Source organism: Penicillium alfredii (assembly GCF_028826965.1).
Source record: "Penicillium alfredii strain IBT 34128 chromosome Unknown utg000011l_segment0_segment0, whole genome shotgun sequence".
Lineage (NCBI taxonomy): Eukaryota > Fungi > Ascomycota > Eurotiomycetes > Eurotiales > Aspergillaceae > Penicillium > Penicillium alfredii.
Window position 1 is genome coordinate 1549967 of NW_026622708.1, and position 27257 is coordinate 1577223.

The 27257-nt window shown below is 52.9% G+C and overlaps 11 protein-coding genes across 11 annotated transcripts; 5 read left to right on the plus strand and 6 right to left on the minus strand.

Moving 5' to 3' along the window:
• Positions 1 to 214: 214 nt before the first annotated feature.
• On the plus strand, positions 215 to 745 carry NUU61_008995 (DNA-directed RNA polymerase III core subunit RPC11; the record flags this gene model as incomplete). Its single annotated transcript, XM_056659520.1, has 4 exons — positions 215 to 224; positions 284 to 493; positions 559 to 653; positions 710 to 745. The coding sequence occupies 4 exons, from the start codon at positions 215 to 217 to the stop codon at positions 743 to 745; spliced, it is 351 nt and encodes a 116-aa protein (XP_056507813.1).
• Positions 746 to 1831: 1086 nt separating this feature from the next.
• NUU61_008996 (translation elongation factor EF-1 alpha) lies at positions 1832 to 3421 on the plus strand (the record flags this gene model as incomplete). The annotated part of the gene is made up of 4 exons (XM_056659521.1): positions 1832 to 1907; positions 1964 to 2022; positions 2114 to 2252; positions 2313 to 3421. 4 exons carry the CDS (start codon positions 1832 to 1834, stop codon positions 3419 to 3421), a joined length of 1383 nt encoding a protein of 460 aa, XP_056507814.1.
• Positions 3422 to 4376: 955 nt separating this feature from the next.
• On the minus strand, positions 4377 to 5792 carry NUU61_008997 (MAGE domain-containing protein; the record flags this gene model as incomplete). Its single annotated transcript, XM_056659522.1, has 4 exons — positions 4377 to 4478; positions 4520 to 5060; positions 5143 to 5509; positions 5606 to 5792. 4 exons carry the CDS (start codon positions 5790 to 5792, stop codon positions 4377 to 4379), a joined length of 1197 nt encoding a protein of 398 aa, XP_056507815.1.
• A 210-nt stretch (positions 5793 to 6002) lies between these two features.
• Positions 6003 to 6622, minus strand: NUU61_008998 (putative pathogenesis associated protein Cap20; the record flags this gene model as incomplete). The annotated part of the gene is made up of 2 exons (XM_056659523.1): positions 6003 to 6491; positions 6554 to 6622. 2 exons carry the CDS (start codon positions 6620 to 6622, stop codon positions 6003 to 6005), a joined length of 558 nt encoding a protein of 185 aa, XP_056507816.1.
• A 2144-nt stretch (positions 6623 to 8766) lies between these two features.
• NUU61_008999 (60S ribosomal eL27 domain-containing protein) lies at positions 8767 to 9602 on the minus strand (the record flags this gene model as incomplete). Its single annotated transcript, XM_056659524.1, has 4 exons — positions 8767 to 8774; positions 8828 to 9164; positions 9341 to 9396; positions 9458 to 9602. 4 exons carry the CDS (start codon positions 9600 to 9602, stop codon positions 8767 to 8769), a joined length of 546 nt encoding a protein of 181 aa, XP_056507817.1.
• A 574-nt stretch (positions 9603 to 10176) lies between these two features.
• Positions 10177 to 17202, plus strand: NUU61_009000 (uncharacterized protein; the record flags this gene model as incomplete). The annotated part of the gene is made up of 1 exon (XM_056659525.1): positions 10177 to 17202. The coding sequence occupies one exon, from the start codon at positions 10177 to 10179 to the stop codon at positions 17200 to 17202; it is 7026 nt and encodes a 2341-aa protein (XP_056507818.1).
• Positions 17203 to 18223: 1021 nt separating this feature from the next.
• Positions 18224 to 19588, plus strand: NUU61_009001 (TLC domain-containing protein; the record flags this gene model as incomplete). Its single annotated transcript, XM_056659526.1, has 2 exons — positions 18224 to 18703; positions 18827 to 19588. 2 exons carry the CDS (start codon positions 18224 to 18226, stop codon positions 19586 to 19588), a joined length of 1242 nt encoding a protein of 413 aa, XP_056507819.1.
• A 491-nt stretch (positions 19589 to 20079) lies between these two features.
• NUU61_009002 (SWIB/MDM2 domain-containing protein) lies at positions 20080 to 21862 on the minus strand (the record flags this gene model as incomplete). Its single annotated transcript, XM_056659527.1, has 3 exons — positions 20080 to 20604; positions 20672 to 21564; positions 21622 to 21862. The coding sequence occupies 3 exons, from the start codon at positions 21860 to 21862 to the stop codon at positions 20080 to 20082; spliced, it is 1659 nt and encodes a 552-aa protein (XP_056507820.1).
• A 110-nt stretch (positions 21863 to 21972) lies between these two features.
• On the minus strand, positions 21973 to 23300 carry NUU61_009003 (proteasome regulatory particle lid subunit RPN6; the record flags this gene model as incomplete). Its single annotated transcript, XM_056659528.1, has 2 exons — positions 21973 to 22979; positions 23036 to 23300. 2 exons carry the CDS (start codon positions 23298 to 23300, stop codon positions 21973 to 21975), a joined length of 1272 nt encoding a protein of 423 aa, XP_056507821.1.
• Positions 23301 to 23515: 215 nt separating this feature from the next.
• On the plus strand, positions 23516 to 24970 carry NUU61_009004 (rRNA-processing protein SOF1; the record flags this gene model as incomplete). The annotated part of the gene is made up of 3 exons (XM_056659529.1): positions 23516 to 23518; positions 23573 to 24552; positions 24610 to 24970. 3 exons carry the CDS (start codon positions 23516 to 23518, stop codon positions 24968 to 24970), a joined length of 1344 nt encoding a protein of 447 aa, XP_056507822.1.
• A 219-nt stretch (positions 24971 to 25189) lies between these two features.
• Positions 25190 to 26544, minus strand: NUU61_009005 (Short-chain dehydrogenase/reductase SDR; the record flags this gene model as incomplete). Its single annotated transcript, XM_056659530.1, has 2 exons — positions 25190 to 25831; positions 26017 to 26544. The coding sequence occupies 2 exons, from the start codon at positions 26542 to 26544 to the stop codon at positions 25190 to 25192; spliced, it is 1170 nt and encodes a 389-aa protein (XP_056507823.1).
• Between the last annotated feature and the right edge of the window lie 713 nt (positions 26545 to 27257).

Genomic DNA, 27257 nt, shown 5'->3' on the forward strand with positions numbered 1-27257 from the left:
AACTGTGACTGTATATACAAACCGTTGACATGCATTCCAAGCTCCGAGATGACCCCGTGTTGTCCACCGGATTATGTGATTTTCCGGGTCCCCCGCTCTTAGCCGCGCGCGTAGATCTTTTTGAAGCTGGTGATGCTTCACGGTCAAGCAAATTCCTTCCTCTGTGGCAGAATCTACTCCTCTAGGGCAACGTGACAATCTCCGTTCTATCGAGATGTTGGTTTGTCTGTAATCCACGGGACTCTATATCCACCCACTCCAGGCCCAAGCTGACTCCTTCCAGTCTGTCCCCACTGCGGCAATGCCCTCACGATTTCCCTGGCGGATTCGAGCTCGAGACATCCCATGGGTACCAGCCGATTCGAATGCCGGGCCTGTCCATATGAGTCTATCCTGGATCGCCAGTGGTGCGAAGACACGGAGATGAAACAAAAGGAAGTGGAGGATGTCTTTGGCGGCAAGGAAGAGTTTGCCAATGCGGACAGTGTCGGCAGTGAGCTTCGACCGACATTTCTGGTTATTCTACAGGGGCAATGACTGATTCTGTGTTTCCTGTAGCGCAATGCCCTGCGGAAGGCTGCAACGGGGACCGTGCATACTTCTTCCAGCTGCAGATTCGAAGCGCTGACGAACCGATGACTACATTCTTGAAGGTATGTCCTGCTTCCTACATGCATGAGCTGCCTGTAGCCGGACTGACACCTGACAGTGTACTACGTGCGGCGCGCGGTGGAGAGAGAATTGAACTCGCAGAAGAAGAGAAAGGCAAAAAAAAAAAAAAGAAAGAAAGAAAAGTGGGCGGGTTCAGGACAAGCAATGGCGCAAGGCATCGAGGATTACATTCCATCCATGGGTATAAGTACAGGCGTTGGATTTGCATACCGAAATTGAGATACCCCGATCAGATTATTTTTGGGTTTACATCGCATCCTGTTTCCTCAGGCTCCCAAGGTTCGATGGTTCATACACTACATACCTACCTCAGTACTATACACTGCACTAGTCCCACTGGAGAGCCCGACTTTTAAAACAATCCCAATTCTCAGAGAGGGGCCGATAAGCGTGGCAAAAGAAAGAAAAATCTGTGGTTTTTTTTGGATCTGCATATCCTATTTTTTTTTTCGGGCGCGTCTGCCCTCGGTGGATCCACAGGATGGCGGTGACGGTATCTGCCCCTCGCGGGGTTCATTGATAGCGAGACAGCCAGGGAGGTAAAAAGAAGAGAAAGAAAAGAAAGAAAAACAATGCAAACATGAGATTGTACCCGACTGAAATTGTTGCCCAATGTCTCCATTGCAAGGCCCAGTAACACTTCGGCCAAGTAGAATCCGCCAAAAAAAAAGAAGAAAAAGAAAAAGAAAAAAATTCGGTGGAGACGCGGCGAGGGAACCAGGGAAACAATGAGCCACCGAGTCACCAGTACTTCTTGGTACAGCATAATTCATAGCAAAACACAAGTACTCAGTACTCCCACCAAACAGCCCACTTTGCAGATTTTGCGTAGTGGGGGGAGGCAACGGACCAATCAAAACGCGGCACCGCCCCAGGGCTTGAGCCCGCTGACTCTCGCTTCCCCCCCTCCTCGCCTCCCATAAAAGGCTGCCCCTCCTCGCGCTCGCACAAACTCTCTTTCTTTTCCTCCCCCGTCCGCATCAGTGAGTTATAACCCGCCCCCTTTCTCCTTCCTTCTCTTCTTTCCTCTCTTTCTTCCATCCTCGCTGACTCTTCTTGCTCAGTACCTCTACGCGTTCTGCCGTAGTCTCTGAGCAGTCTCCCCAGATTCTTCTAGTCGCTTCCAAAGAACTACAAGGATTCGCTCCACACCATCACAATGGGTAAGGAGGACAAGACTCACATCAACATCGTCGTTATCGGCCACGTCGATTCCGGCAAGTCGACCACCACCGGTAAGTGCCTCTCCCCCTCAATGCCCCGCGTGCACGGTGCTCATGCTGTTCCTCAGGTCACCTGATCTACAAGTGCGGTGGTATCGACCAGCGTACCATTGAGAAGTTCGAGAAGGTATGTCTTTTTTTCCCTAGGTTTTTTTTAAAAAAAAAAAAAAAAGTGAAAAAATGCGTTAAGCGAGTCGGATACTAACTTCATCCAATAGGAAGCTGCTGAGCTCGGCAAGGGTTCCTTCAAGTACGCCTGGGTGCTCGACAAGCTCAAGTCTGAGCGTGAGCGTGGTATCACCATCGACATTGCCCTCTGGAAGTTCCAGACCTCCAAGTATGAGGTCACTGTCATTGGTAAGCTACTCTATCTCTTCTAATGATGTTGGATCCCACGCTAACTTACCCCTCCCACAGATGCCCCCGGTCACCGTGACTTCATCAAGAACATGATCACTGGTACCTCGCAGGCTGACTGCGCTATCCTCATCATTGCCTCCGGCACTGGTGAGTTCGAGGCTGGTATCTCCAAGGATGGCCAGACCCGTGAGCACGCTCTGCTTGCCTTCACCCTGGGTGTCCGCCAGCTCATCGTCGCCCTGAACAAGATGGACACCTGCAAGTGGGCTGAGGACCGTTACAACGAGATTGTCAAGGAGACCTCCAACTTCATCAAGAAGGTCGGCTACAACCCCAAGTCCGTTCCCTTCGTCCCCATCTCCGGCTTCAACGGTGACAACATGCTGGAGCCCTCCCCCAACTGCCCCTGGTACAAGGGCTGGGAGAAGGAGACCAAGGCCGGCAAGTCGAGCGGTAAGACCCTGCTCGAGGCCATCGACGCCATCGAGCCCCCGGTCCGCCCCGCCAACAAGCCCCTCCGTCTGCCCCTCCAGGATGTCTACAAGATCTCGGGTATCGGAACTGTTCCCGTCGGCCGTGTCGAGACTGGTGTCATCAGCCCCGGTATGGTCGTTACCTTCGCTCCTGCCAACGTCACCACTGAGGTGAAGTCCGTTGAGATGCACCACCAGCAGCTCAAGGAGGGTCTCCCCGGTGACAACGTCGGCTTCAACGTCAAGAACGTTTCCGTCAAGGAGGTCCGCCGTGGCAACGTTGCCGGTGACTCCAAGAACGACCCCCCTGCTGGCTGCGCTTCCTTCAACGCTCAGGTCATCGTCCTGAACCACCCCGGTCAGGTCGGCGCTGGCTACGCCCCCGTGCTGGACTGCCACACTGCCCACATTGCTTGCAAGTTCTCCGAGCTCCTCGAGAAGATCGACCGCCGTACTGGTAAGTCGGTTGAGAACGCTCCCAAGTTCATCAAGTCGGGTGATGCCGCCATCGTCAAGATGATTCCCTCCAAGCCCATGTGCGTTGAGCCCTTCACCGAGTACCCCCCTCTGGGCCGTTTCGCCGTCCGTGACATGCGCCAGACCGTCGCTGTCGGTGTCATCAAGAGCGTTGAGAAGTCTGCTGGCAGCACTGGCAAGGTCACCAAGGCTGCCCAGAAGGCTGGCAAGAAATAAGGGATTTGCGCATGACACAGAGATGCCGTGATGAATTCTTTTCCTTACAAAAAAAACGCTTTATGGATGGAGCTAGACTTTGCTGTGTAGTTTGAATTCTACATACAGATTCGTGACTCATGTCATTTTCCTGTGCACTCGTAGCTCAAGTAGTAGATGAACTGTGAGCAGCTCGTAGATTCTGTGATCCTGTTGTACTGGACTTGAGAATTTTTCCTGAGTGGTGGGGCTGCATGCCCGATGATTTTGGAAGTATGGTACCCAGGAGTACTCAGATGTCCACCTAACTATGTATGAGGACTAAGTACCTCGCTGTACTCTATGGTATATAAACACTTACGGCTACCTGGATCCCATTCAAGATTTTCGGTTTGATGTTTTATTGTATATGCTCCGGTCAATAAGTATCCAAGACTATATCTGATTCCCATTGCCATCTTCATCCCCATCTCATCCTGAAGAACAAGTCGCTTGTTAGCTGCTCTATGGATGGTTCTGAATGTCCGATAAAGAAATGGACCGAGTTCCAAGATGTATTTGCAATTTGTCGGCCGCAGTGGATTTCTGAATTTCTGTATAGTCAGTGGGGGTTTTCTGTTAGTTGGCATGCAGATTTCTATCATGGGAGTATTTATCCTCGATGGACTGTTTGGGTTTCTTATCGAGGTACAATCATTGAAATATAGTGTCGCGGTTCCTGGGAGATAATTGATAGTAAAACTACGTGTATGTGCTTCCTGTGGGCAGGTCTTTCTTCTAACGGGCATTCGAGAGTTGAAAGCTAGTTCTTTATCTATTTCGTAGTTGATCCTGTTCAATCAACTACTGTACATCTTCAACGCTATCAACAGATTAACCATGGAATTTGGGGTATCATCGGAGCAGACAGTCTTACCATCCCTGTAGACTACATCTCAAGACCAGAGCAAGCCGCAAGGGACAATAGACAAATCACTTAGTCACTGTCCTCCTCATCATCTGACTCCTCCTCATCCTCCTCTTCCTCAGCAGCACGTCTAGAAGAGCGTCTCGGCGCCTGTGACTGACGCCGCTGCTGCTGCTCATGTCCACCGTTAGCCCCAGCCTCAGCACTCCCACCCCCTCCTCCTCCGCCTCAGCCTGCCTCCTCACCCCAACAACCCCCAAACTCCTCCCCAAACGCGCCTCAAACTCCTGCTGAATCTCCTGCTCCGCCATCGTCCCATCATCATCACCACCACCATCCCGACCATAAACCCGCCGCACCAACCCCGCCACACCCCCGGACCCAACCTCGACCTTACCCCGAGGCCCGACCATGTACTCGACGACCTCCTCGCCGCCGTCCATCTCCCGCGTCTTGATTAGATATCCCTCGCGGCATAGCCGCTGCAGTAACCGGTCTGTGCGGTCGATGGGCGTGTAGGTGTCGGCGTTGGTGCGTGCCAGGTACCGCTCGAGTTTCTGTTCGGCGAGGGAGCCGCCGTTCAGCGATATCACGGCGATGAGGAAGGTGTACAGCGCTGTGTAGGTGCTGTCGGTTCCCGAGGAGGGTGCTTTGGGTGGCGTGAGGATGGCTGGCGTGCGGTAGGCGGGGGGAGCGTGCTGGTTACGATCCAGGCTTTGTTGGTGCTGGAGGGTTTTTCGACTTTTTGGGCCGCTGGTGGGGTCGGTTAGTATGTGTAGTAGTCGTGTAGTAGAACAGTGTTCCGGATAGTAGGGGATAGAGGTGTAGGTATAACAGAGCAGGAACACTGAGATAGAACTCACCTCGTCGCTGCGTCACAGTCACCTTCTCCCGCGCCGGCAACTCCGTCATCTCCATCCCAAACCGCGTCCGTAACTCGCGCTGCGCCGCCTCAAACACCGTCTTGAACTGCCGCACCCCTTGCTCGCCCAGCACCTTGGCGCTGATGTCGCCGCGCCGTATCGTCAGCCGCGCGTACTCGCTCGCCAGCGCCAGCCGCACCATCTTCTTGACCAGGGCATCCGTGGTGGTCGGTGCGCCGGTCCCGCCATCTTCGTTGCCGGAGGAGGCGGCGCCGGCCGAGGACTCGGGTTCGGAGGTTTGGCGGCGGCGGGCTGGGGACTCGGTGTCGGGGGGTCGGCCTGGTTTAGTTAGCCTTTTTTTTTCTTTACCTTTGGTTTATGTAATAATGGTGGTAGCTGTGTGGTGATATTAGTGAGAGATAATTCAATACTCACTCTTCGTTTGCGTGCTAATGGCATGGTGAGGTGTGCGGTGGTGAGTCGATGGAAGACGCGACGCGATTGAATGGGCCAGTGATTGTACCGCATCGAGATTGGCCCGTGCGAGCTTATCGAGTAGATCTTTGAGAGTCCACGGGTATAACCGTGGGTTTTTCTTATACGTTCTTGTGGATTTTGGCATATAGGTCAGTATGACAAGCATGTAAATATTATCTTGCTTAAATCTGGTTCTACCAAAATGTATTGGTGGTCTTGGATATTGCAAAGTAGCGAGCAATGTATCTCGGCGCCGATCACCAAGATTAAGTACGAGGTAGCAAAAGAAAGCACAAGAGGAATTAATTTTCTCTAAAAATGAAAACGCCACGGCAAGAGAGACACAACAGTCTAATCACTGGTGAACCTTCTCATTCACCACATCCTTCTCCTCCTGGGACGTCTGCAACCAAGCACTAATCCACGCCAGCGACTCCTGCGACAACACAAGGCTAGTCGTCACAACCGCCTTACCCGACGCAACGACCCCATCCCCACCACACTTCTTGTACTCGGCGCCATAGATATCAAAGACATGGCCCTTGACCTCGCCGGCAAAGCGCACGGGGAACCCCGCGCGATGGTAGAGCGAACCGCGCAGCTTCTGGGTGTCTTCCTTGATGAACGGGAAGCGCGAGTCGATCTGCGTCAGGCCCTGGTCGCCGAGGGTGTCGGCGCGCGCCAGGTACGGGGCGACATAGCTGTAGGGGGTCGAGAAGTAGGGCAGCACGGGTTTGGCGAGGCGGGTGTAGCCGTGGTCGGCGTATTCGAGGGATTTGGCGCCGTAGGGGTTGGTTTTGAAGAGGGAGATGGAGTCGGAGACGAGGGGGTAGGAGGTGAGATGCTGAGATGGTGTTAGTGAAGGCTTTTTTTTTTCAGTAGGGTTAGGGTCTGGTTTGGACGGACAGTGAGGAATTGAGAATGCGGCGTCTCGCCGTTGACTACTGGCTGAGCCATGTTTTCTGCGTGGGGCATCAAGTCTGTGTAGTGTGTAGGAAGGAGAGTGTGTGTGTACAAGTCGAAGATAGAGAGTATTGTATGCAGAAGAAGAAGAAAGAGAGAGAGAGCGGGAGAATATAAGAAACAGGAAAAGAGAGCTTCTACACAAGAATCACATGTGATTGCGCATTATGCAACTGCGGCCCAAGCGCATGTCCGGCTCGAACTCAATGTTTTATTCTATTATTATTGTCATACATTGATGATATATTAATGATATATTATATCATACTATTACGGTGTTATTCTGTTGCAACTGTGCCTGGCTCTAGCTATACTCGACGTATACACATTCAACTACCTGAGAATAACTGCCCCCATTGCGTCTCTTAATATCGAGGCAATAAATAGCGATACGTAGAATTGCCACGTCCAATCGCATCATCTCGCAGATAAGAAGTTGATATTTCATGTGATTGGGGTATCATTCTGTCTTTCTATATTCGCTTCTTGTATCCTCTTTTTATACTTAATTTTTAATTTTTAATTTTAATTTTATATTATATTATATTCTGTATATTGTATGATACTCTTTTCATACATTAGTATATGATATGATCACTGATCCTTAGTCAAGATATGACGAGCTCGACTTGTCTCACCAAACCTTGTCTCTCCCACTCTTCCCGTACGATTGGCAAATGGCCCCTTATCATCCACTGTATCAACCTCTGGCGACGTTCTAGGCAGCCGTGACACCTGCCGATCGGAGCAAACTGGGGCCTCCGATTGCGCGAGTCCAGGCCATCCGGTCAATGTGATCCACCCTGTGGACGAAGTTGGTCTGAGCGTACAAAAGTTCGCCTCAGAGGTGGGGGGGTTGACTTTCCAACTGTCAACACTTAACCCCCCTCCCCGTTATGCTTTTGACCGTCCTGCGCGACGGTTCGGGTGATTTGTCGGTCTTTTTTTTTTCTTTCACTTTTTCTTTCGCCGAAACTCGGCGGTTGTGGTGTCATGCAGCTTATGAAACGGTTGACTTGACTAGTCCTGCTCCTGGGTACATCTCCATGGATGTAGGATAAGTATTTTCAGACACGGCTGCTACACAATACAGTGGGAGTGTGTGTGTGTAGTACAGAACTCTCGGGGTCTGATTTACTATTTACTATTCTACTATTCTAGCCGATGCACATTCAAATCGATGATAGCAGTACATAATGATCGAATCAATCTCCAGATCGAAGAAAACAAAAATCTGATGAGCTAGCAGTCTGGGCAGAAAGGAATTGTCGATCGAGGGTGGCAATGGCAAACCCTGCAGATCATCTGGGATCGCGAGCTTCAGCTGAACTATACTGTGCTGGACTGTAGACGGGGGGCTGGTAAGACTATCAGTTCAAGTTGAGAAATTCTCCGGCCTCGTAACGTCCCTGTAGACCCCACGCTGGAGATAGCGAGATAGCCAGATAGCGGGGATTCCTACTGGGGTCCAACGTCGACGCATTGCGAATTTATGCACTAAACACAATCATGCAGGTGGCAACGGCGCCATCACATCTTCCCTGGTTAGTAGGCCATCGTAAGGATATATACACCACCACCGAGACCGGGGCGCAGAATGGAGATCCCCGAGTAAATAAACCAAACAGATCGAGCATCATGTCGACGAAGCTCGTCATTCCTGTGGTCGCCAAAGAATCAATTCACATGCGCTGATGGGTATGCATTGGGATCTTTCCGTGGAGATCGAGAGATAAGCATGCGCTGGGAATAGGATGGTAGGACATCCTCGAACTACGTACGACACGACACGGTCCCAGCGAACTTAGAATGGGAACGGGAATGGCGTCGAAGAGAGGCATCGTCCCACTGTAGTCCCACACCAGTTCGTATACACCCCGAAGACTATCACTTCATAGTGCAAGCAATTCAACAAGAGCCAACAATAATATCAAAGGAATTCATATTTTCCATTTCATTCAAGACGGGCGCCAGATCTTGAGTGGCGCCCCTCGTTAAACTGGAGTTTCATCGATACATTCCCGATTCTGTTTCCAGCCATGGTATATGTCTTTCCATCCCATGCGCTTGCAGGGACCGAATGTGCTCGATGATTTTTTGCCCCTCGCCTTCACCTAGAACCGCGCTCAAAACGACAAAACGCCCCAGGAAACCGTTTAGAAACCTAAATCAACATTAGAATTGCAGGTCGCGGTAGAGATCCTGGGTATCACATACGCAGAGGAGTGAAGAACCAACGGTTCTTGCCGCTGGTGTATCGGTCCTCAAGGGCCTTCTTGATGGTCTTCTTGGCGTCCTCGCGCTGGGAAACCTCCTTGAAGGTGTCGGTCGAGACGACACCCTTGAGGCCCTCGAGCTCCAGAGTGTAACGGGTGGGCATCAGGTGGTTGTAGTTGACGACCTTGATGAAGGGCTTGATGCGGCTGCGGCGGTCGACCAGCTTCTTGCCCATGCCGCGGGTCACCTTCAGGGGGTAACGCTCGATACCGGCGACGATGGCGTACGAGAAGGGGTGCGCCTTGGAGCCAGTGTCGCTAGGCTGGACAATGACGACCTGTAAAGATTCAACATGACTGGTCAGCCATTTTTCCTTCCTCTCTTCCTCTCTTCCTGATCTTGCATTCCCTGGAAATTCCGTCATATCCATATAGTCTCAATGATTCCAATGGCATTCCATTCTTCTTTTTCATTACTTCTTCTTCTTTCGCGGGGACGGGACGGTTGTCGTACCTTCTTACCGGCGTAACGGCCACGGGTGATGATGGCCACACGGCCCACTTTCATGACTGTTATAGCATTGTCGTTAGCATGGAATTGCGCAAGTCAGTCTGGACGAAAGATACGAACACTTCATTGTGAAAGTCCCGGTGAGCGGCGAGGTTTGGCGGGTTGGTTTGTCGAAGTGCGGAACAGTCAAGATCGAAGTGTTCGGGTTTTCGCTTGGGCAGAGGGTCAGGGCACGATTTGTGTGCTGCTGGCTGATTGGTTGCATTACCGACGGCGGGCCACTAAGCTCTTTCGGGGGAGTTTCCCCATTGGGCCCGGATCAACCGGATCAACTCCCCCGGAAGGAGCTGCCTCACCGCCCGCCATTTGTTTACCTGACAACCGTCGCTGCCCGCGTTGCTATGTGGCTAGCACTGATGTGTACGTCGTTGGGTGGTTCTCTCCGTGGTTTCCGTCGTCTCATGCTCCACTTCGTTTCTCTCTTATCAAGCAGATCTCCCGGTGATTGACTCTCCCACATCGCCTGTGTCCTGTGATTGTCAGCGTATCTGTTTTGTTCGTCCAGCGACTTATCCCTTTCGAGTTTGATATGCCTTGACGACTTCGTTGTTTTTTGAGTTTCTTTGAACACATTCTTCAAGTACATTCCACACCCACTCCTGTCAATACCTTCCTGAGACATCTTGTTTCTTCACGAGAGAAGTCATCATGCCGTCCCAAGAACGGGACTCTTCTTCCCGTGACCGGGAACTCGTTCGGCATCAGCCTACTCATACCGAGTCGAATCGGCTTGCGGTTCCAATGTATGTTGCGCGCTCTCTTCTTTCTCACTTTCCTTGATGCCCTCCATGAATGATTGGAAACACAAGCTGAAACGGCGCAAACACAGGTGGGATAGCTCGGATCCCGACCGTGCGCCTCCGCCGCTGCCGTTGAATCCTCGTTCAATGAGTCCGGCGACAAAGTCCAATGTCTCGCCCAATATCCAGGCCGTCGCGGCCAAGTTTGCAGACAAGCCGAGCGAGAACGCTCCGAGCTCTTACACAACAAACCCCATGCCACTCAAATCCTCATCCCCCGAGAGGTCCTTGGTAAAGGGCCACTACCATAAGCGCATGCAGCCTCTACAGCCCGGGGACTCCCGTGGGGACGCGCGCTCCGAGTTTATGAACTACCTTGAGAGTCGTTCTCCCGAGAGACCGCTCCGGACCTCGGTTGTCGAGACGTCAACCAAGCAACAGGAGACGACCAAGTCCGCCGGTTCCCCGACGAGCCGCCAGGAATCGGAGAAAGAAACTGCCAACTATTCGGTCGCTAGCCGGTACTTATCCCGGCCCATCCTCGGAGAGAGCACCCCTCCATCAGCAACCATGCTGGCCCTTCAAAATATGCAGCTCCCAGTAGAGCCCGACCCTCCATCACCCTCTAAGCCTCCCAAGATGATTTCCGCACCTTCCTCATCACACGAACCCACCTCCCACAGCATGGAGACCCTTTCGTCTCAGATTCACAGCCTTACCGATATCGCGAGTAATTTGCAGCGTGAAATGTCAAATCTGAGCCGCCGAAGCAAGGACAACGCCACCGACTTGATCAGCCTCAAGGCCGCAACGAACTCCCGTGATGAGGACATTCGCAAGAGTCTCAAGGATTTGTCCAGCAGCTTGACCACCAGGTTTCTGGAAGGTGATATACCAAGGTTTGATCTCGGTGATCTCTTGAAGCCTATCGACGGGATTAACGCCAAGGAACCGGATAGTTCTCCCAACTCGAAGAGAAGCTACTCTGCACCACGCATGCCGAGTCCAAACCCCTTTGCCACGTTGGACCGCGACGTGTGCGGGTCACCGGCGCCGATCTCCGACGGCTCAGCCAGCATCGCTCTTCTCGAAAAGGTACTGCGAGAAATGGCCACCAAAGAAGGTGAGGAGAAGCTGTTGGAGCTGGTGGACGAGATCAAATCACGACCTGCTGCTACGCCCTCAGATAAGGTTGCAGACACGAAAGTCACAAATATGCTCGAGGAAATCTTGAACCTTGTGAAAGAGGACCCAACCAGCAGGGCACTTGTACGTTCCAAAGGCATTGCCGACAACCTCGATAGCCTCCAGCCTGGCGATGACAACATCGAAGGGGCTCGACCTCGACCACTTGGGTCTGTGGAAACGACAGCGCTTCATGCGCTCGCAAAGCATGAGGGCGGCGAGCGCTCGGAGGAAAGTTCAGATGAAATCCTGAATATTCTCCGAAGTGTGAAGAATAGCGTCATCGAAGGAGGTGGAATGACAAACGGAGTCAAGGCGTTGGTTCGAGAACTGCGAGGTGAGGTTCTGGGCATGGGTCGGAATCTCGCCCGGAAACTGGAGGACATTGAGTCCAACCGGGCCAACGACGAGCAGCAGCGGTCCCAAGGCCCTGGCTCCGAAGAGATTGCTGCTATCGTTGAAGACAGCCTCCAAGAGCTCAGGGATCAGCTGGCTGCCACCATGAACGAAAGCCGACATCACTCTTCAGCACTGTCCGAGCTGCAGTCAACCATGAACAGCGCCGAAATCTACTCTGTTGTTAAGAGAGCCCTGGATGAGATTGAGCTTCCTCAACCCCAATCCGGACCGCGGGGGGCTACCATGGAGAAAGACGACATCCTCGAAACTGTGCGCGAGGCATGGGAGACTTACAAGCCTGAGATCGAACTTCAGAATTTTGGTCTCGAGCGAGACGAGATCTTGGACTGTCTGTCAGAAGGGCTGAAGTCTTATCAGCCGCAACATGAGCAAGCTGTGACCTACGATCAGGTTCTAGCTGCTGTTCAAACTGGGCTCCAAAACTTCGTGCCGCCGATGCCGGACCACCCGCCATCTATCAGCAGAGACGAAATTATTCTGACCATCCGCGAGTGCCTTGAGAAGCCCGAGCCTGCGACGAGATCCATGGACGAGGAATATCTCAATTCCATCCGTGACGAGATTCTCAACGCTGTGACTGGGTCCTTGACTACCCAAAGCACGCTTAGCAAGGATTCCCTCGACTCTGGTCTGGGCCACGATGAGATTGTGAGTGCCATCTCGGATGGACTGGAGGCTCATTTTACGGCAGCCAAGGAGATTGAGGAGCCGCGCATCTCAAAGGTGGATGTTGTTAACGCCGTCAACGATGCTTTCAACGTCCAGCACTCTGCCCTCAGTACGAGTCCCCAGGCCAACATTTCTCGTGATGAGATCTTGCACGCCATCGCTGAGGGCATGGAAACTTCAATGAACAGCGAGCGATCTGCTCTTAGCACCAATGCCGAGCCAAGCATTTCACGCGAGGAGATTTTGCATGTCATTGCCGACGGTATCGAGAGCTCGATCACTGCCCAGCAGGCTACTCTCACTGCCAACTTGCAGCCGAGCATTTCCCGCGATGAAATTTTGAACGCCATTGCAGATGGTGTTGAAGGTTCAATCAATGCCCAGCAATCTGCTCTCACCCAATCAACCATTTCGCGCGACGAGATCCTCCATGCTATTTCTGAAGGGCTGGAAACCTCAGCCAACGCCGAGCGATCCGCACTCAGCACCAATACAGAGCCCAGTATTTCTCGTGAGGAAATTCTGCACGTCATTGCAGACGGCATCGAAAGTTCAATTGCCGCTCAGCAGTCTGTCCTCAACAATTCCCAGCCAAGTATCTCTCGCGATGAGATCTTGCATGCTATCACCGAGGGACTCGAAATTTCAGCGCACGCAGACCAATCTGCATTGGCTACAAATGCGGAGCCGAGTATCTCTCGTGGTGAGATATTGCAGGCCATCGCCGACGGGATCGAAAGCACAAACTCAGTCACCCGGGAAATTGAACTGAACAAGGACGATCTCATGGATGCTATCTCATCGGGTCTTCACGAGGCAACCAACTCTGCGAACGCCAATGTGGGCGAACAAGTCTTGGAGAGACTTCAAGATCTACTTGATGGAATGAAGGAGGAATTCAAGCAGTACTCCACCGCCAACGGAAAAGATACCGAACAGGTCCTCGACGCCATCAAGGATGGCCTGCACGTCGTTCGGAAGGAGATCGAGTCGTATACCCTGACAGCGGCTGACATCTCCGGAAAACACGAGATCATTGACACTGTCAAGGAAGGATTCCGACTCCTCCAAGCCGACATGGAGAAAACAATTACAGACACGTCTTTGTCCAATGAATCCCGCGGTGTTCCGGACACCCCGGAGCTCCTCGATGCCATGGAAAAGGAATTCGAACACCTACGCCAGACTATTGGGACTCTACTGGTACGAGACGGCGCCCCCAGCGACAAAGACGAGATCTTGGATGCCATTCGCGACGTTTTCGATCCGCACAAGAACCGAGATGACAGCGAAAATGTGATCAGCGCCATCAAAGCGGAATTTGAGAACCTTCGTGACCGTATCGATATGAGCGTTGTTCGTTCAGAACCTGGGTCTGAGAAGAACGAGATTATTGCTGCCCTCCAAGAGCATTTCGATACCCTGCGGGACGAAACGTCGCAACGAAAAGACGGCAACGAAAGCATGCTTTCTGCCACCAGCGAACTTCTCGATGCATTCAACGATGGCATCGACTCAATCCGTGATGACCTGAAAAAGGTTTTGGACAAACCCGCCGAGTTTGACAGCGCGGAGATCCTCGACACCATCAAAGATGGCCTTGCCGACCTGAAACTCGAAATGGATTCTCTACGCCAATCTCAAAAAGAAAAGGATGACGCCAGCACGACTCGCGGTGGTGAACTCATGCTTGCCCAGGACTCGGCTCTCGGAGGCGACGTTGACAGCCTGAAGACCCTCATTACCCAACTATATGACAAGGTCGAAGCCATTGACTCCACACCTCGTGCCGCTGAGCCCTCAGAAGATTCCTTGAAGCGTTCACACCTCGACGAGGTTCTTGTCGCGCTTCAGGAAGTCCAAATCACTGTAGCCGATATTGGTACCAACCGAAATGTCGAAGGGACAGCGCGCAAAGAAGATACCGACGCCATTGAAAATCTGCTCATGAGCACCAAGGCCCAAATTGAAGACATGGTATTTCCGTCGCCGGACGAAATTGCAACCTCTGAACAAATCGGTACTCTAGAAAGAATCATTCGCGAGGCCAAGGACTCGATTGCTGACCTGTCTGCTCGTTTGGAGGCCGAGGCTCCGACCAAGTCTGAAATTGGCACCCTGGAGGGGCTCATCAAGGATGTCTGGGTTGCCTTGGACGAGTTGAAGGGCAAGACCAAGGATGGCGAGGAGGAACAGGAGGAAGGATCTGAAAAGCTGCTTAAGACTGATCTGCAAACCGTGGAAGCAATGATCTTTGAGGTGAAGTCACAAGTTGATGAGCTCAAACTCCCCGACGTTGAGACACTCCCTACCAAATCCGACATTCAGGACCTTTCTGCTTTGGTCACCGATTTTCGAGAGAAGCTGGAGGCGGAAAATGAGCAGACCGCGCAAGGCTTTGAGGCCCGCAAGGTTGAGCACGCTGGTTTGGCCGAGAAGATCGAGGAGGCCAAATTTGTTGTCAGCGAACTTGGCGATGACCTCAAGAGAAAGCTCGACGGTAGCAGTGAAGGGCTTTCCGAGCTCAAGCAAGTTCTCGAAGGCCTTGCTGTCACCGCAGAAAACTTCAGCACCGTCGAAAACATCAAAGAGCTCACCGATCTCATTAACCGCGAATTCGAGCGGGCTCGTGGAGAAGAGGAAGCGGGCAAGCTTGAGAAGGAGGAGCGAGACGTTGCTTCCATGGTCAAACACGACGAGACCCGGGCCGCCATCATTGTTGAACTCGGGGCTAAGATCGACGAGAAAGTCAGCGAAGTTCTGGCGAAATACGACGACGCGCATGCTTCGCTGCACTCCAAGTTCTCCGAGTCCGAGGAGCGGGACCTGGCGCACACCGAAGCTGTCACGGGCACCAAGGCCCTCGCAGAAGATATCAAGCTTGTCATTGGTGCCATGGGCAACAGTGTCAATGAGTCTTGCGAACGGATTGGCGTGGACACCAAGACACTGTTTGAGAGAGTTGAAGAGTCTCAGCACCGGATGGAGGAGATGCATAACGAAGCAAAGGCGCAGCAGGAGCAATCTCGAGCCGATACGGAGAGAGCTGCTGCTGCCACTGACCGCGTCGAGAGCAAGCTTCTTGAATTTCACCCCCAGATCCTGGAAACCGTCCAACATATCCTGGAGGTTGTTAGCCAACACTATGACCACTCTCAGAAGTCGGCGGAGGAGTTCAAGACTGAACTGTCGTCTTTGCCTTCGACAATTCCCAACCTCCTGCCTGCGCTGCCTCCCGCTGAGTCGGATCGTAGTCTTGACTTGGGCACTGAGAACAACCCCGTGCACGACAAGCTTAACGATATCCTGGAGCACGCCAAGAACAATCAGGTGCACGAGGTTCTGAACACTCTCCTCGACCACTCGAAGCACGATCAGCTCCACGAGAAGCTCGACCGGGCCCTTGATCAAGGTTCTGGCTCGAATGAACAGATCTATGACAAACTCAATGAGCTCCTCGACCATGCAACCAATGGCAACGGCCCCGTCCATGAAAAATTAGACGTTCTCCTCAGTCGCACCTCGAACTCGACGAATTCGATGAACTCCGAGCACTCTGTTACGCAGATGATGAAGCTGGATGAGATGCACAAGGACATCATGGAAAACTCTCGCCGAATGAACGAGATGTTCACTGCACAGTCTGTCATGGTTGCTGAAGAGAATGAGCGGAAGCGACGCGAGGCCGAGGATGCTGCCATTGCTCTCGAGAGGAGAGTGGCTCAACGGGAGCAAGTCGAGGCTGACATTGTTGGCTTGAACGAAGAAAAGGACTCTCTGCTGAGCATTATCCACACTCTGAAGGCTGAGAAGGAAGAAATTGTGAAGCAGAACGCGAAAATGAGCAAGGATCTGTCCGGCCTTGAGACGGCTCTCGAGATCCGCCATGAAGAGATGCAGCAGATGGAGGACCGTGCAGATGGCCTGGAGAAACGTATCCTGGAGGGTGTACTTGACCATGCTCGCACTGTGCTCCTTAGCCGATCGAACAGTGTGCAGTCCATGAATCTGAAGAGAAACCGCAACTCGCACACTGGTGCCCGCAGCCCTAGCGTGACAAGCACTGCTAGCACCGCCAAGGACCCCAGGGACTCAAGGGACAATCGCAGTCTGCTTGGCAACGGTGTGGGGATGGCTCTCAAACGCCGTATGCCGACCTCGCTGCAATGTGGAACGACCGCAGTCCAGCCCAACATCGGCAAGGAGCGTCGTATTCTCAGCTTGAGCCATGTTACGGGCAACCGGGGCGCGGAACGTCAGGTTAGCGCCAACAGCGGCATCACAAACCTGAAGCGCAGTCACTCGGTCAAGTCCAACTATTCGCTCCGCAAGGCTTCATGGGGTGGCCGAAGCTCCGTTGCCAACAAGGAAAACGAGGCCTTCCCCGAGGAGGAAGAGCCTGAGAGCGGACCGGAGAGTGACGCTGGGACAGAGCGGAGGACGAGCTACACTGGGACGTGCACTGATAGCATGATGTACGGAACCGAAAGTGTGGTCTCCGCTCATCGTCGTGCTAGCGGTATGAGCTCTACCACCGGGCTTGTCACTGCCACGGGCTCAGTTGCTGGAGAGGACCACGCAGAACAATTGCATCACGGGCCAGACAGTGCATCTGAGTCCGAAGACGATGCGCAGACCGCGCGAGGGGATGATGACAACGACGAGCTGCACGATGCTCCGGAGGAGCCAAGTTCGGAGTTCAATCAGGCAGTCGAGGCAGAGGTTCTGAAGTTGTTGGCGCCGCCCAGTGACAGCGGGCTGGGTACGGATATGGTTGTTTCCTCTTCTTGAGTCCTTTGATGTTGGAGTTGGGAGAAGTGATTGGTCTTTTTCTTTTCTTTTTCTTTTATGTTTCCTTTCACATATACCACTCGTGTTGTGTTATTGGTTTTGTATGAATTCCTTTTGTGATTAAATGGTTAATGAAGGATTCTTTCTTATTCTTAAATCTTGATGCTCATAGTTCATACTCCGATGTCTATATCGCCTTGTCGAATTGTTTCGTATATGATCTCCTCATAAAACCCTTTCTTTTCTGGGTAATCTATTTTATCTTAATTTCCCAACAAAATAAACCTATCTCGAGCTGTCTTTCAAACCTCATGGCATGGTGTGTGTAGAAGGTGTTGGTCTTGTCTTTTAGTTCTCTGTAAAAACATAATACTTGTGCGGTGTCTTTTATTTGATCATGAAGAAAGAAGAAGAAGAAACAGAGGCTGACTCAAACCCCAACAGACTAAATCCAGTCATCTATTTGAGCAGTGGGGTTGTCGGTTGTCGGGTGCAGGGGTCAGGAGAACCCCGGGTTAGGGCTGATCGATATCTCAAGGATGTACTTTCTCCGTGACTCAACCACGAGATTATGTATATTCCCTAGTAAAGCACATCAATGCCACAGAGGGAATACTTGTCGGCCGATTATATATTAAAAAATTCCCTTAAAATCATGAGACAAAGACCTCCGCGTGCCATGAAATCAGGGGATTCAATCAGGTGATGCGAGTGTGTCATGTGACGGTGACGTCCCAACAATTATGCCTGAGGCAGAAGCCCCATCAGCCGAGGCCGCCAGCGTCAAGCCGCCCGTCTTTCTTCTCTTTCGCCATGGAGCCCGTCTTTTCTTAATTCAGGGTCTCCAGAGCATTCTTCATGGTAGATTCAACAGATTGTGCCACCTACTTCTTTTGAACGTACCGACCTCGGCACGACAGCTACCCGCCCAGCTCTTTCTATCTACAACCCCCGGAAAGCTCTCCCCACTTGGGGTAAGAGGAGAGAGGAAGAGAGAGTAGTCCCGGAAAAACGGCCGACAATGCTGGACCCCTTCCCACAGCCGCCGGAATGGCTACGGAGCTTGACAGAGCCATATGCCCTCCGGTTCAATAGCCCGACGCTCCCCGACCATATCCATGAGGTGTTGCTCGCCTTCGCCTTCTACCAATTCATCCACTCGTGCCTCTCGCCATGGCTGTCGCCGATCCTCTTCCCGCACCACTACCCCCAATTTAACCGCCGCACCAAGGTCAACTGGGATATCCATGTTGTGTCGCTGGTGCAGAGCACCCTGATCAACGCTGCAGCCTTGTGGGTCATGTTCGTCGACCAGGAGCGCCAGTCCATGTCGGCCGGCGAGCGGGTCTTCGGGTACACTGGCGCCTGTGGCATGATCCAGGCATTGGCGGTTGGCTATTTTGTGTATGACCTGATTGTCAGCATTGTCTATGTGCGCATTTTCGGCATTGGTCTGCTCTTTCATGCCGTCAGTGCCCTATGGGTATTTAGTCTTGGCTTCGTAAGTTGATCTTGATCTTGGGTCTTTTCCCCCAATCAAAAACCCAATTACTCTCAAAGAAACCAGAAAGAAACAAGTTGAGCGCTTGTATCTTAAATGAATACGCTAATTGGTCATTTACAGCGGCCCTTTGTCAACTTCTATGCCCCCGTCTTCATCCTCTACGAGCTCTCCAGCCCGTTCCTGAATATCCACTGGTTCCTCGACAAGGTCAACATGACCGGTAGCCGCACCCAGTGGTACAACGGCATGCTCCTTCTCTTCGTCTTTTTCGCATGCCGCCTGGTCTGGGGCACCTGGCGCTCAATCTCAGTCTACTGGGACATGTGGTATGCCCTACAGCAGACATGGTCGGCGTCTTCGTCATCGTCTCCACTCCTGGAACCGGTCAACATCAACGCCCAGGTCTTCCACCCGGTCCGCGATGGCAGCATGTGCATGGACGAGACATGCGCGCGTGCCAACGCCGAGATCACGCGCTACGCCGAGCACACGGCCGCCGGCGTGCCTACCTGGCTGGTCGTGACCTACGTCGCGTCCAACATGATCCTCAACTCCCTCAATTACTTCTGGTTCGCCAAGATGGTTGAGACTGTGCTCAAGCGCTTCCGTCAGCCTCCTGCTGCTGCCGTTTCCGAGGAGGAAAAGCAGAAGATGAAAGAGGCTGGTCGCCCTCTTGCAGAGAAGGTCCCTCCGTCGAAGGAAGATTTCGCTCAGGATGTTATCTTGGAGGCTGCTGCCAAACTCGAGAAGGAAGAGAGCGCCTTGTTGCAAGGTGATCTGTTGCCGGAGCAGATCTCCTCGGCTGTTGATGCAAAACTGGGCGAGGAGCTGCGGAGGCGCAGGGCGGAGTTGGTGGCTAAGGTACCTTTGCCTGGGGCTTGAGGTGGGTGTTTGATGTCTTGATTGATTTAGTGATGGCAGATGGGAACAGTGCTTCTCTCGGGTCCTGTTCTGGAGTTTGAGCGTGCTGCATTATCTTGGTGGCTTGGTTTTCTGTCTCGATCACAGTGTGCACCATTCTTTTTTTCTTTTCTTTTTCTTTGATACTTGATGTTGATGCCTTGACGTCCTGGTCGTGTCACTTATAAATAGCACTATAGACGGCTGCCACTCGTCTTTCGGGATTGTATTGAGAACGGCATTCAAGATAAAAAAAGAGGAATGATCAGGAAATTAAGGGATCATCAGGCAAAGAAAACAATTAAGATAAAATTCAATTTCGATTTTGAAATAGTTAATCCTCCGGACAATGCCCTAGCTACACCAGACCGAACACCACACGAGCGCCCATTATAAGACAAATATTACAGAAAAAAGAAACCCACGTTTTTGACGCAGAAACAAAGACAGAGACATGGGCACACGCCTTAAACCTAGCGCATAGCCGTGGCCTCGGGCTTCGCCAACATGTAGCGTACTGCCTCTTTGGCAACGGAGGTGTCAAAGGCGCCGTCGGTGCCGCCGCGGCGGAATTCCGGCCCACTGCCATCCTCGCCGCCGCCGCGAGTGGCTTCGCCGAGGATGGTCTCCAGGTCGCGGCGCTGCGAGTTGATCCAGCGGCGGACAAAGGTCGCGGGGTCCTTGCTCAGCGCCGTGTAGAAGGAGTGGCGTGCACGCGAGTGTGTGAGGGCCTGGATGATGAGCGCGATCTGCTCATCCAGCGAGGTGATCTGGCGCATGCTGGCCGCGTACTGTGGGTTTTGGGTGAGAGCCATCATCTTGGTGCGCAGGGGGTCTTCGACCGCGACGCGGATGTCGTAGATGGTCGGCGTGGCGTTTTTGTGGAACTCTTCGTCGACGCGAATGGTGTAGGGGAGCTTGATCGGGTCCATGGGGCTGGTGTGGTGGCCGATGCTTTCGGGGATCTGGGGGAAGAACATCTGCTCTCGGCCAAAGATCTGGAAACAACGTAGTCAATAAATGTGATCGTGGAATGAACGCGTCATAAAACAAGAAAATACGTACCGAGCGGAGCCGGTGGTCGCAGCGCACTTGCCGCTTCTCCTCGTCTTCCTGGAGCTCCATGGCGCGAATGTAGTCCCAGATTCCAAGCACGATCCCACTGCGAGTCTCTTCTTCGACATCCAATACTTCAGCCAGCTCCTTGCTCAGCTTGTATCGCTCAGGCGTTTCATCACGAACAAGACTGAGGGTGACATTCAAATTTTCCTGCGAGGCGCGCGAAAACTGCAAGCTGTCAAACTCAGCACTGGGAGGTGCTGAGGTCGTGTTGGGTGGCAGCTGTGGTTTGGTCCAGTTGACAGGCTTGACCTCCTCGGGGTTGGCCGTGGGTGGCTTATCGAAATCGACCGTAATAGTCTTGAAGAATTGCGAGAAGCGCTGGTGTTCCTTCTTAGACGATGACTTCTTCGCCTTGTCTCCTTCAGCGGCGTCATGGTCCATCGCATCTTCATCGGCCGCCTCGCCCTCGCCGCCTTCCTCATCACTATCAGGAACCGTCGGGTCCGTATCATCGTCGAGTAAACGTCCCTCAATGCGCATCTTGTATCGGCCGGAGCCCGGGTTGCTACCGGCGCCTTGCCACGGCTGATCCTCAACGGTATTGGAGATCCAGATACGCATAGTCCGGTACTTTTTGACAGATTTGCTGATCGAATCCTGGATGTCTAACCGCTTTCGCACAACTGCAGCATCCAGGCGCTTTTCCAAGTCGCGAAGACTTTTGTATTGCTGGACGCCCTCGCCGACGATCAAGTCTTCGATCCCGTCGGGGATGTTCTTGTCGGTCGGCTTACGGCTGCGGCGGAGGGCAGCTTCATTGGTATGAGCCATCGCACGCTGTGCGGACAGATATTGCGGATTGACCGCGTGTTGGGGCATGGGAACTGGCATCGCGCCTAGAGATTGGGGGAGTCAGGTAGAGTGTGGAGTGGGAAGGATGAAAGGGGACAAACCTGGACCGGGGGGGCGACGGGGCGTGGCTGGGGACCGCTGGGCAGTCGCGGGGAAGCCCCGCGCGTAATTTGGCTGCATTGGAGCATTCATTGCCAACAAAAACGCAATGGGAGGATGGGGGGAGGGTGGAGAGGAGAAGGCGGAGGGTGTTGCGAAGTCGCGATTCTTTCGCCGCGCTTTACCCGATTCGGAAATCGCAACAATTGCCCCAAGCTGATACCCGCCCAGAGCCTTAAACATACAGATAGAAGGCTGTACTACTAGATGAAATAATTGAAAACTAACAAGATCGTGCATAGGCTCAATTATTCCCTATGAACCCAGAGGTCGTTGCATTTCCACTTCCCACTCTACTCCAGGAGCGACGCCTGGTTAGTATACAGCCCTTCCACCACATTGCTCAGTTTCTCGATCGTATCCAGAGCGGCGTCGTATGCCTGGTCTCGTTCCGTTTCATCGTACACGATCAGACACCCCGACCCTTGGTCCAGCACGCCAATGATCACCTTGTCTAGGATCATCTGCGACAGCTTACGCTCCACTTGCTGCGTATCCAACCCAACCATCTTGGCAATGTGGTCCAGCTCCACTCGGCTGAAGGGCTCAATCACCTTGATCAAGTTCTGCTCCAGCATGGCATCGTAGAGACGACGGAGGTGGTTCCGGATAAACGCATCACTGCCAAGTTCGTAGCGGTAGTCTGACAAAGCTTTCTCGTACTCCTCCAGAGATCGGTTGGCGTGGGCCCGCGCCACGGCCTTCATGGCCTCCAGACGTGGACTAGCGTACTTCTGGGCCTGCTTCGAGCCAAGCAACTGCGTGACATCATCCACCAAGTTCAGCATGATCTTGCACAGGAGCATGTATTGCAGGGCCGCGGTGGCCAGATCCCCTTCGTCGAGCGAGTTATACCCCTCCAGTGCCTCAATGAAGTATGAAAAAGCCGTGTTGAAGTCCTTGTCCTCGGCGTGCAGCATACCACTCTGCATATCAAGGCTCGCCTGCAGGTTAGGCGGTGTGTAAACGGATGCTGCTGACGTTCGGGATGCTGTCAGGGCGGCGCGGGCCTTAGCCTGGTTGCCTAGGGCATGGTAGACACGCGACTCGAGCAGCTGCACCTCGACCAGCATGAGTTTGTCATCCAAGCGCTTGAGCTCGCGGAGAAGGGAGTTGATGAGGGTGAGAGCATCGTAGTAGGATTGCTTCTGCATGTAAATTGCGACCAAGCGTGCCTGCAGGTTTTGTCGGAGGAACGATCGTCGCTCAGCGATGGCCCAGTCTATGCATGATTGGATCACAGCGCCTTGGAGGTCGAGGGTATTGGGGATTTCGCTGATGAGGTCCAGGAGCTGACGGACTAAGCAGGATTTCATTAGTACTGATTATCTGCTGGCGTTGATGGTTGTCACTTACCCAGCTTGGCCGTCTTCGCTTTGGCAAATGACGAAAAGCTGTCACGGCTGGTCTTGATGAGATCCGCAATCTCTTGCGGCTTCTTCGCATCCCGATAGAGCTGACCAAGCCCAATTAACGCATGCTCATAATCCCGCGACGAGGCCTCTGTCGACCCCGGGCCTTCAGAGAGGATCTTCTGATAACCGCTGGCGGCCTTCGAGGGGTCCTTCTTCTCCAGATCCCGGACTTCCTGTATCCGCGAGGAGACCTGAAGAGAGGGCATGGTAAAGAGCGGATTTCAAGTGATCGGGGAAAGAGAATCGAGTGAAGACAACAAAGATAGGATGGTGGATTGAAGGAGAGTTGATAGCGAGAGAGACGGGGAGCTCGAAGCTGGGCAGCTCAGCGGCTTCACCGCCCGCTTAGCAAAGCAGCCATCAACAGAGAAAAAAAAAGTTCCGTTCTTCTTCTCTCTGCAATTTTTTCCACCACAACACTATGGTGAGTTTTACTTTGTTAATTTTTCTAGAATATAAATATACTAATCTATTTTAGAAAATCAAAGCTCTTTCCCGCTCCACGGCCTCACAGCAGGCCCCCGGGTCTGCTGTGGTCCGCCAGTCGCGGAATCTCGACCCGGCCCAGCACCCGTTCGAACGGGCTCGAGAATATACGCGAGCGCTTACAGCGACCAAAATGGAGCGCATGTTTGCCGCTCCATTTTTGGGTCAAATGGGCAATGGGCATGTGGACGGCGTGTATACCATGGCAAAGGATCCCGGCTCGCTCGAACGCTTTGCAAGCGGCAGTGGCGACGGCGTGGTTAAGGTGTGGGATCTGACAACGCACGAGGAGATCTGGAATACTCAGGGACACGAAAATATGGTCAAGGGATTGTGCTGGACGCCCGAGCGAAAATTACTGTCGTGCGCAAGTGACAAGACCGTCAAATTGTGGGACCCATACAACTCGTTGCCCGAGGCTCCGCCGTTGGCATCATACTTGGGCTCCAGTGCTTTCACCGGTGTCTCACACCACCGCACTCACCCTTCATTTGCCGCTTCTTCGTCTTCGATCAATATCTACGACCTATCGCGGCCATCATCCACGCCCTCACAAACTTTGCATTGGCCCACCAGCGTCGACACCATCACCTCGGTCTCGTTTAATCAGACTGAAACCTCAATTCTCGCCTCAACCGCGCTTGATCGCTCTATAATCATGTACGATCTGAGGACCTCTTCACCCGTGCAAAAGTTGACCTTGAGGTTGGCATCCAATGCCATCTCCTGGAACCCGATGGAGGCCTTCAACTTTGCCGTGGCCAACGAGGACCATAATGTTTACATTTTTGACATGAGAAAGACCGACCGGGCCTTGAACGTGCTGAAGGACCATGTGGCAGCCGTTATGGACGTCGAGTTCAGCCCCACGGGTGAAGAGCTGGTCACGGCGTCGTATGATCGGACGGTGCGCCTGTGGAACAGAGCCCGTGGCCACTCCCGCGATATTTACCACACCACACGGATGCAGCGGTATGTTTGCCTTTGGTTGGTTAATTTAGGTACGACGAATGCTAATTTCTGCTACAGTGTCTTCTCTGCCAAATTCACCCCGGACAACAAGTATGTGCTGTCTGGGTCAGACGACGGCAACATTCGCCTTTGGCGTGCCAATGCATCAGACCGCAGTGGAATCAAGAGCGCGCGCCAACGCTCCAAGTTGGAGTACGACCAGGCCTTGATCAAGCGATACTCGCACATGCCCGAGATTCGACGCATCAAACGCCAGCGTCATCTGCCCAAACCAATTAAGAAGGCCGGCGAAATCAAGCGTGAGGAACTGGCTGCCATTAAGAGACGTGAGGAGAATTTGCGCAAGCACACCAAGAAGAGTGAGCTATCGAAGAGACAGAACGAGCGTGAGAAGATGATTCTGGCTCGAGAGCAATAGAATGGTCAAGCGGATGCGAGCATGCATCCACTTCAGCCTAAGGCTGCTATTGGGGTTGTGCAAGTCGATACTTGCTCCTGAGAGTTTATGCGCAAGGAAAGGCTCGATCTACCGTTATATACATCATGCCGACTTTCCCCCTGTCTCTCCAACATGTGCTGCTCAACCTCATGTGCCGATAAAGATGTGTCGGTGAAAAAACAAAAACAACGGCTTTTTTCAGCTGGTTCGTCTATTTCCCTTGGGCATCCGACCACTAGGCTGGGGCAGTTTTCTCCCTCGAAGCTGGGAATTTCGGCGGCCATGGCTCACGGCGCTATCAATCCCACTCAAATGCCGAGCAAAGCGCTGTACTGCCACTGGTAGCACGGCATACCAATTTACCAAAGCCGCGAACGCGGGCAATCGAATCACTCCGCCACGACCACTATCAATGGCAGCCACCACGTCGCGCGCCACCTCGACAGTCTCCAGAACCGGCGCAAAGAAATCGTTGGGTGTGCGCACCCAGTCAAACAGCGGCGTCGACATCTGCCCGATCTCCACTAGTAGCGTTTTGATCTGCTCATACCTCTGCAGCTCGGCTTGGATTGTCCGGTGCAGGGCGCTGAGTCCGGCTTTGCTTGCGGAATAGTCTGACAGCCCGGCCGGAGACAGCTGGCCCAGCACGGAGCTAACTGTGACGACGGTACCCCCGTTCTCTGCTGATATCATCCCGGGTACGAAGATCTGGTAGAGGTGGAATGCTGCGAGAAGGTTGGTGCGGATAGTCTTTTCAAATTCTTCTGCCGGCAAGACCAGAAGCGGGTGGCCGTTGATCCGGGCTGCGGCGCAGTTGACCAGGATCGTCGGAGGTCCCAGCTGGTACCAGTAGCCAACATGTTAGCATCATACAAGTTCCGAACAAAATAAACCAAAGCATTGAACCGAACATAGCATCGAGATGTTCCCGAAAAGAGTAACAACCAAGACAGTAAAAAAAAAAAAAAAAGAAAAGAAGCAATAAAACTACGCAAGGGAACAAAGAAAGAAATGAATAACCATACCTCTTCCACAATCCTCCTCTTCACATCCTCCAACTGCCCCCGATCCCCAACATCACACCGATAATACCCAACGCCCTCCCCCAAAACCTCCTCTTCCTCCTCACTCGACCCCAAATCCGCAACATCCAGCACGGCAACACTAGCCCCGCGCATCCCATACATCTGCGCAATCAGCAACCCCAGCCCGGACGCACCACCCGTAATGACAACGACCTCATCGCGCGCGACATCAACCGCGCGCGGCAGCCCGTACGCGACGCGCTGGTTGACGATGCGCAGCACGAACAGGAGCGTCAGAAGCAGCGCGTAGCCGATGGCGAGGACGAAGGCCGGGTCGGTGACTGGTGTGACTTGGGCACGGAGACAGAGAACAAGGATCCAGGCGATGCCTGGGTTGAGGATTGTGCGGTGCAGGACGCGGAGGCAGAGGTCCAGGGTTAGGTGGTGGGACCATGGTTTTTGGGAGTGGGTGCTCGGTGAGGGTGGTTTTGCGGAGGTGGTGATTATTTGTGGGGTTGGTGAGGCCATCTTGGTTCTTCTTTTTTTTTCTTTCTTTCTTCTTCCGAGATAGATATTGTGCTCTCCAATCCAAGGGGGTGGGTGACTCGTTCTTGGGCTGGAGGTGTAAAAGGTTGGTTTTCGGGTTGGCGTGATGTGGCTGTCACGGACTCGGTTGGTCCCAATGAGCCCTCAGCTGGGTGACTAGAGAGCTGTAGAAAGCAATAATACAGTCAATTCATGGCGTGCTGCCATCACACAAGGAATAGTGGTAGTTCTCGAGACACGCGAGGTGAGAAATAGATGTTGGAGACCCGGTCAGCTTTTGCGGGGCTGATAACGCAGATAAGCGCAAACTACAAGGACTCCAGCTCACAGCCAAGTCGACAATCCATTCATCTAACCGCAGTATCAATCGAGGGGACTCAGCCCTGAACATCCCGGGCCGTTCCAACCCGCCACTGTAGTAGTCGCGGATCGTAGTAAGCCCAGAGACATTGGGCCAAGTCCCGTCAGCGATTGCAGGGGTCCAGGTAGAACAAAGACATGGCACAGGCGAAAACAGAAGAAACAGCAGAAGAGAAAGAAAACTCCTCGAAAACTCCGGTCCTCCAGACACCCAGTCATCATCATGAACATAAAAAAGACATGGCGGTCATCTCTCAAACTCCATTCTCAGACTCCCCTGTACCCAGACAGAAAAATTGGTCGTTTCAATCGTAGCACGTTTCTCTTCGGAGATT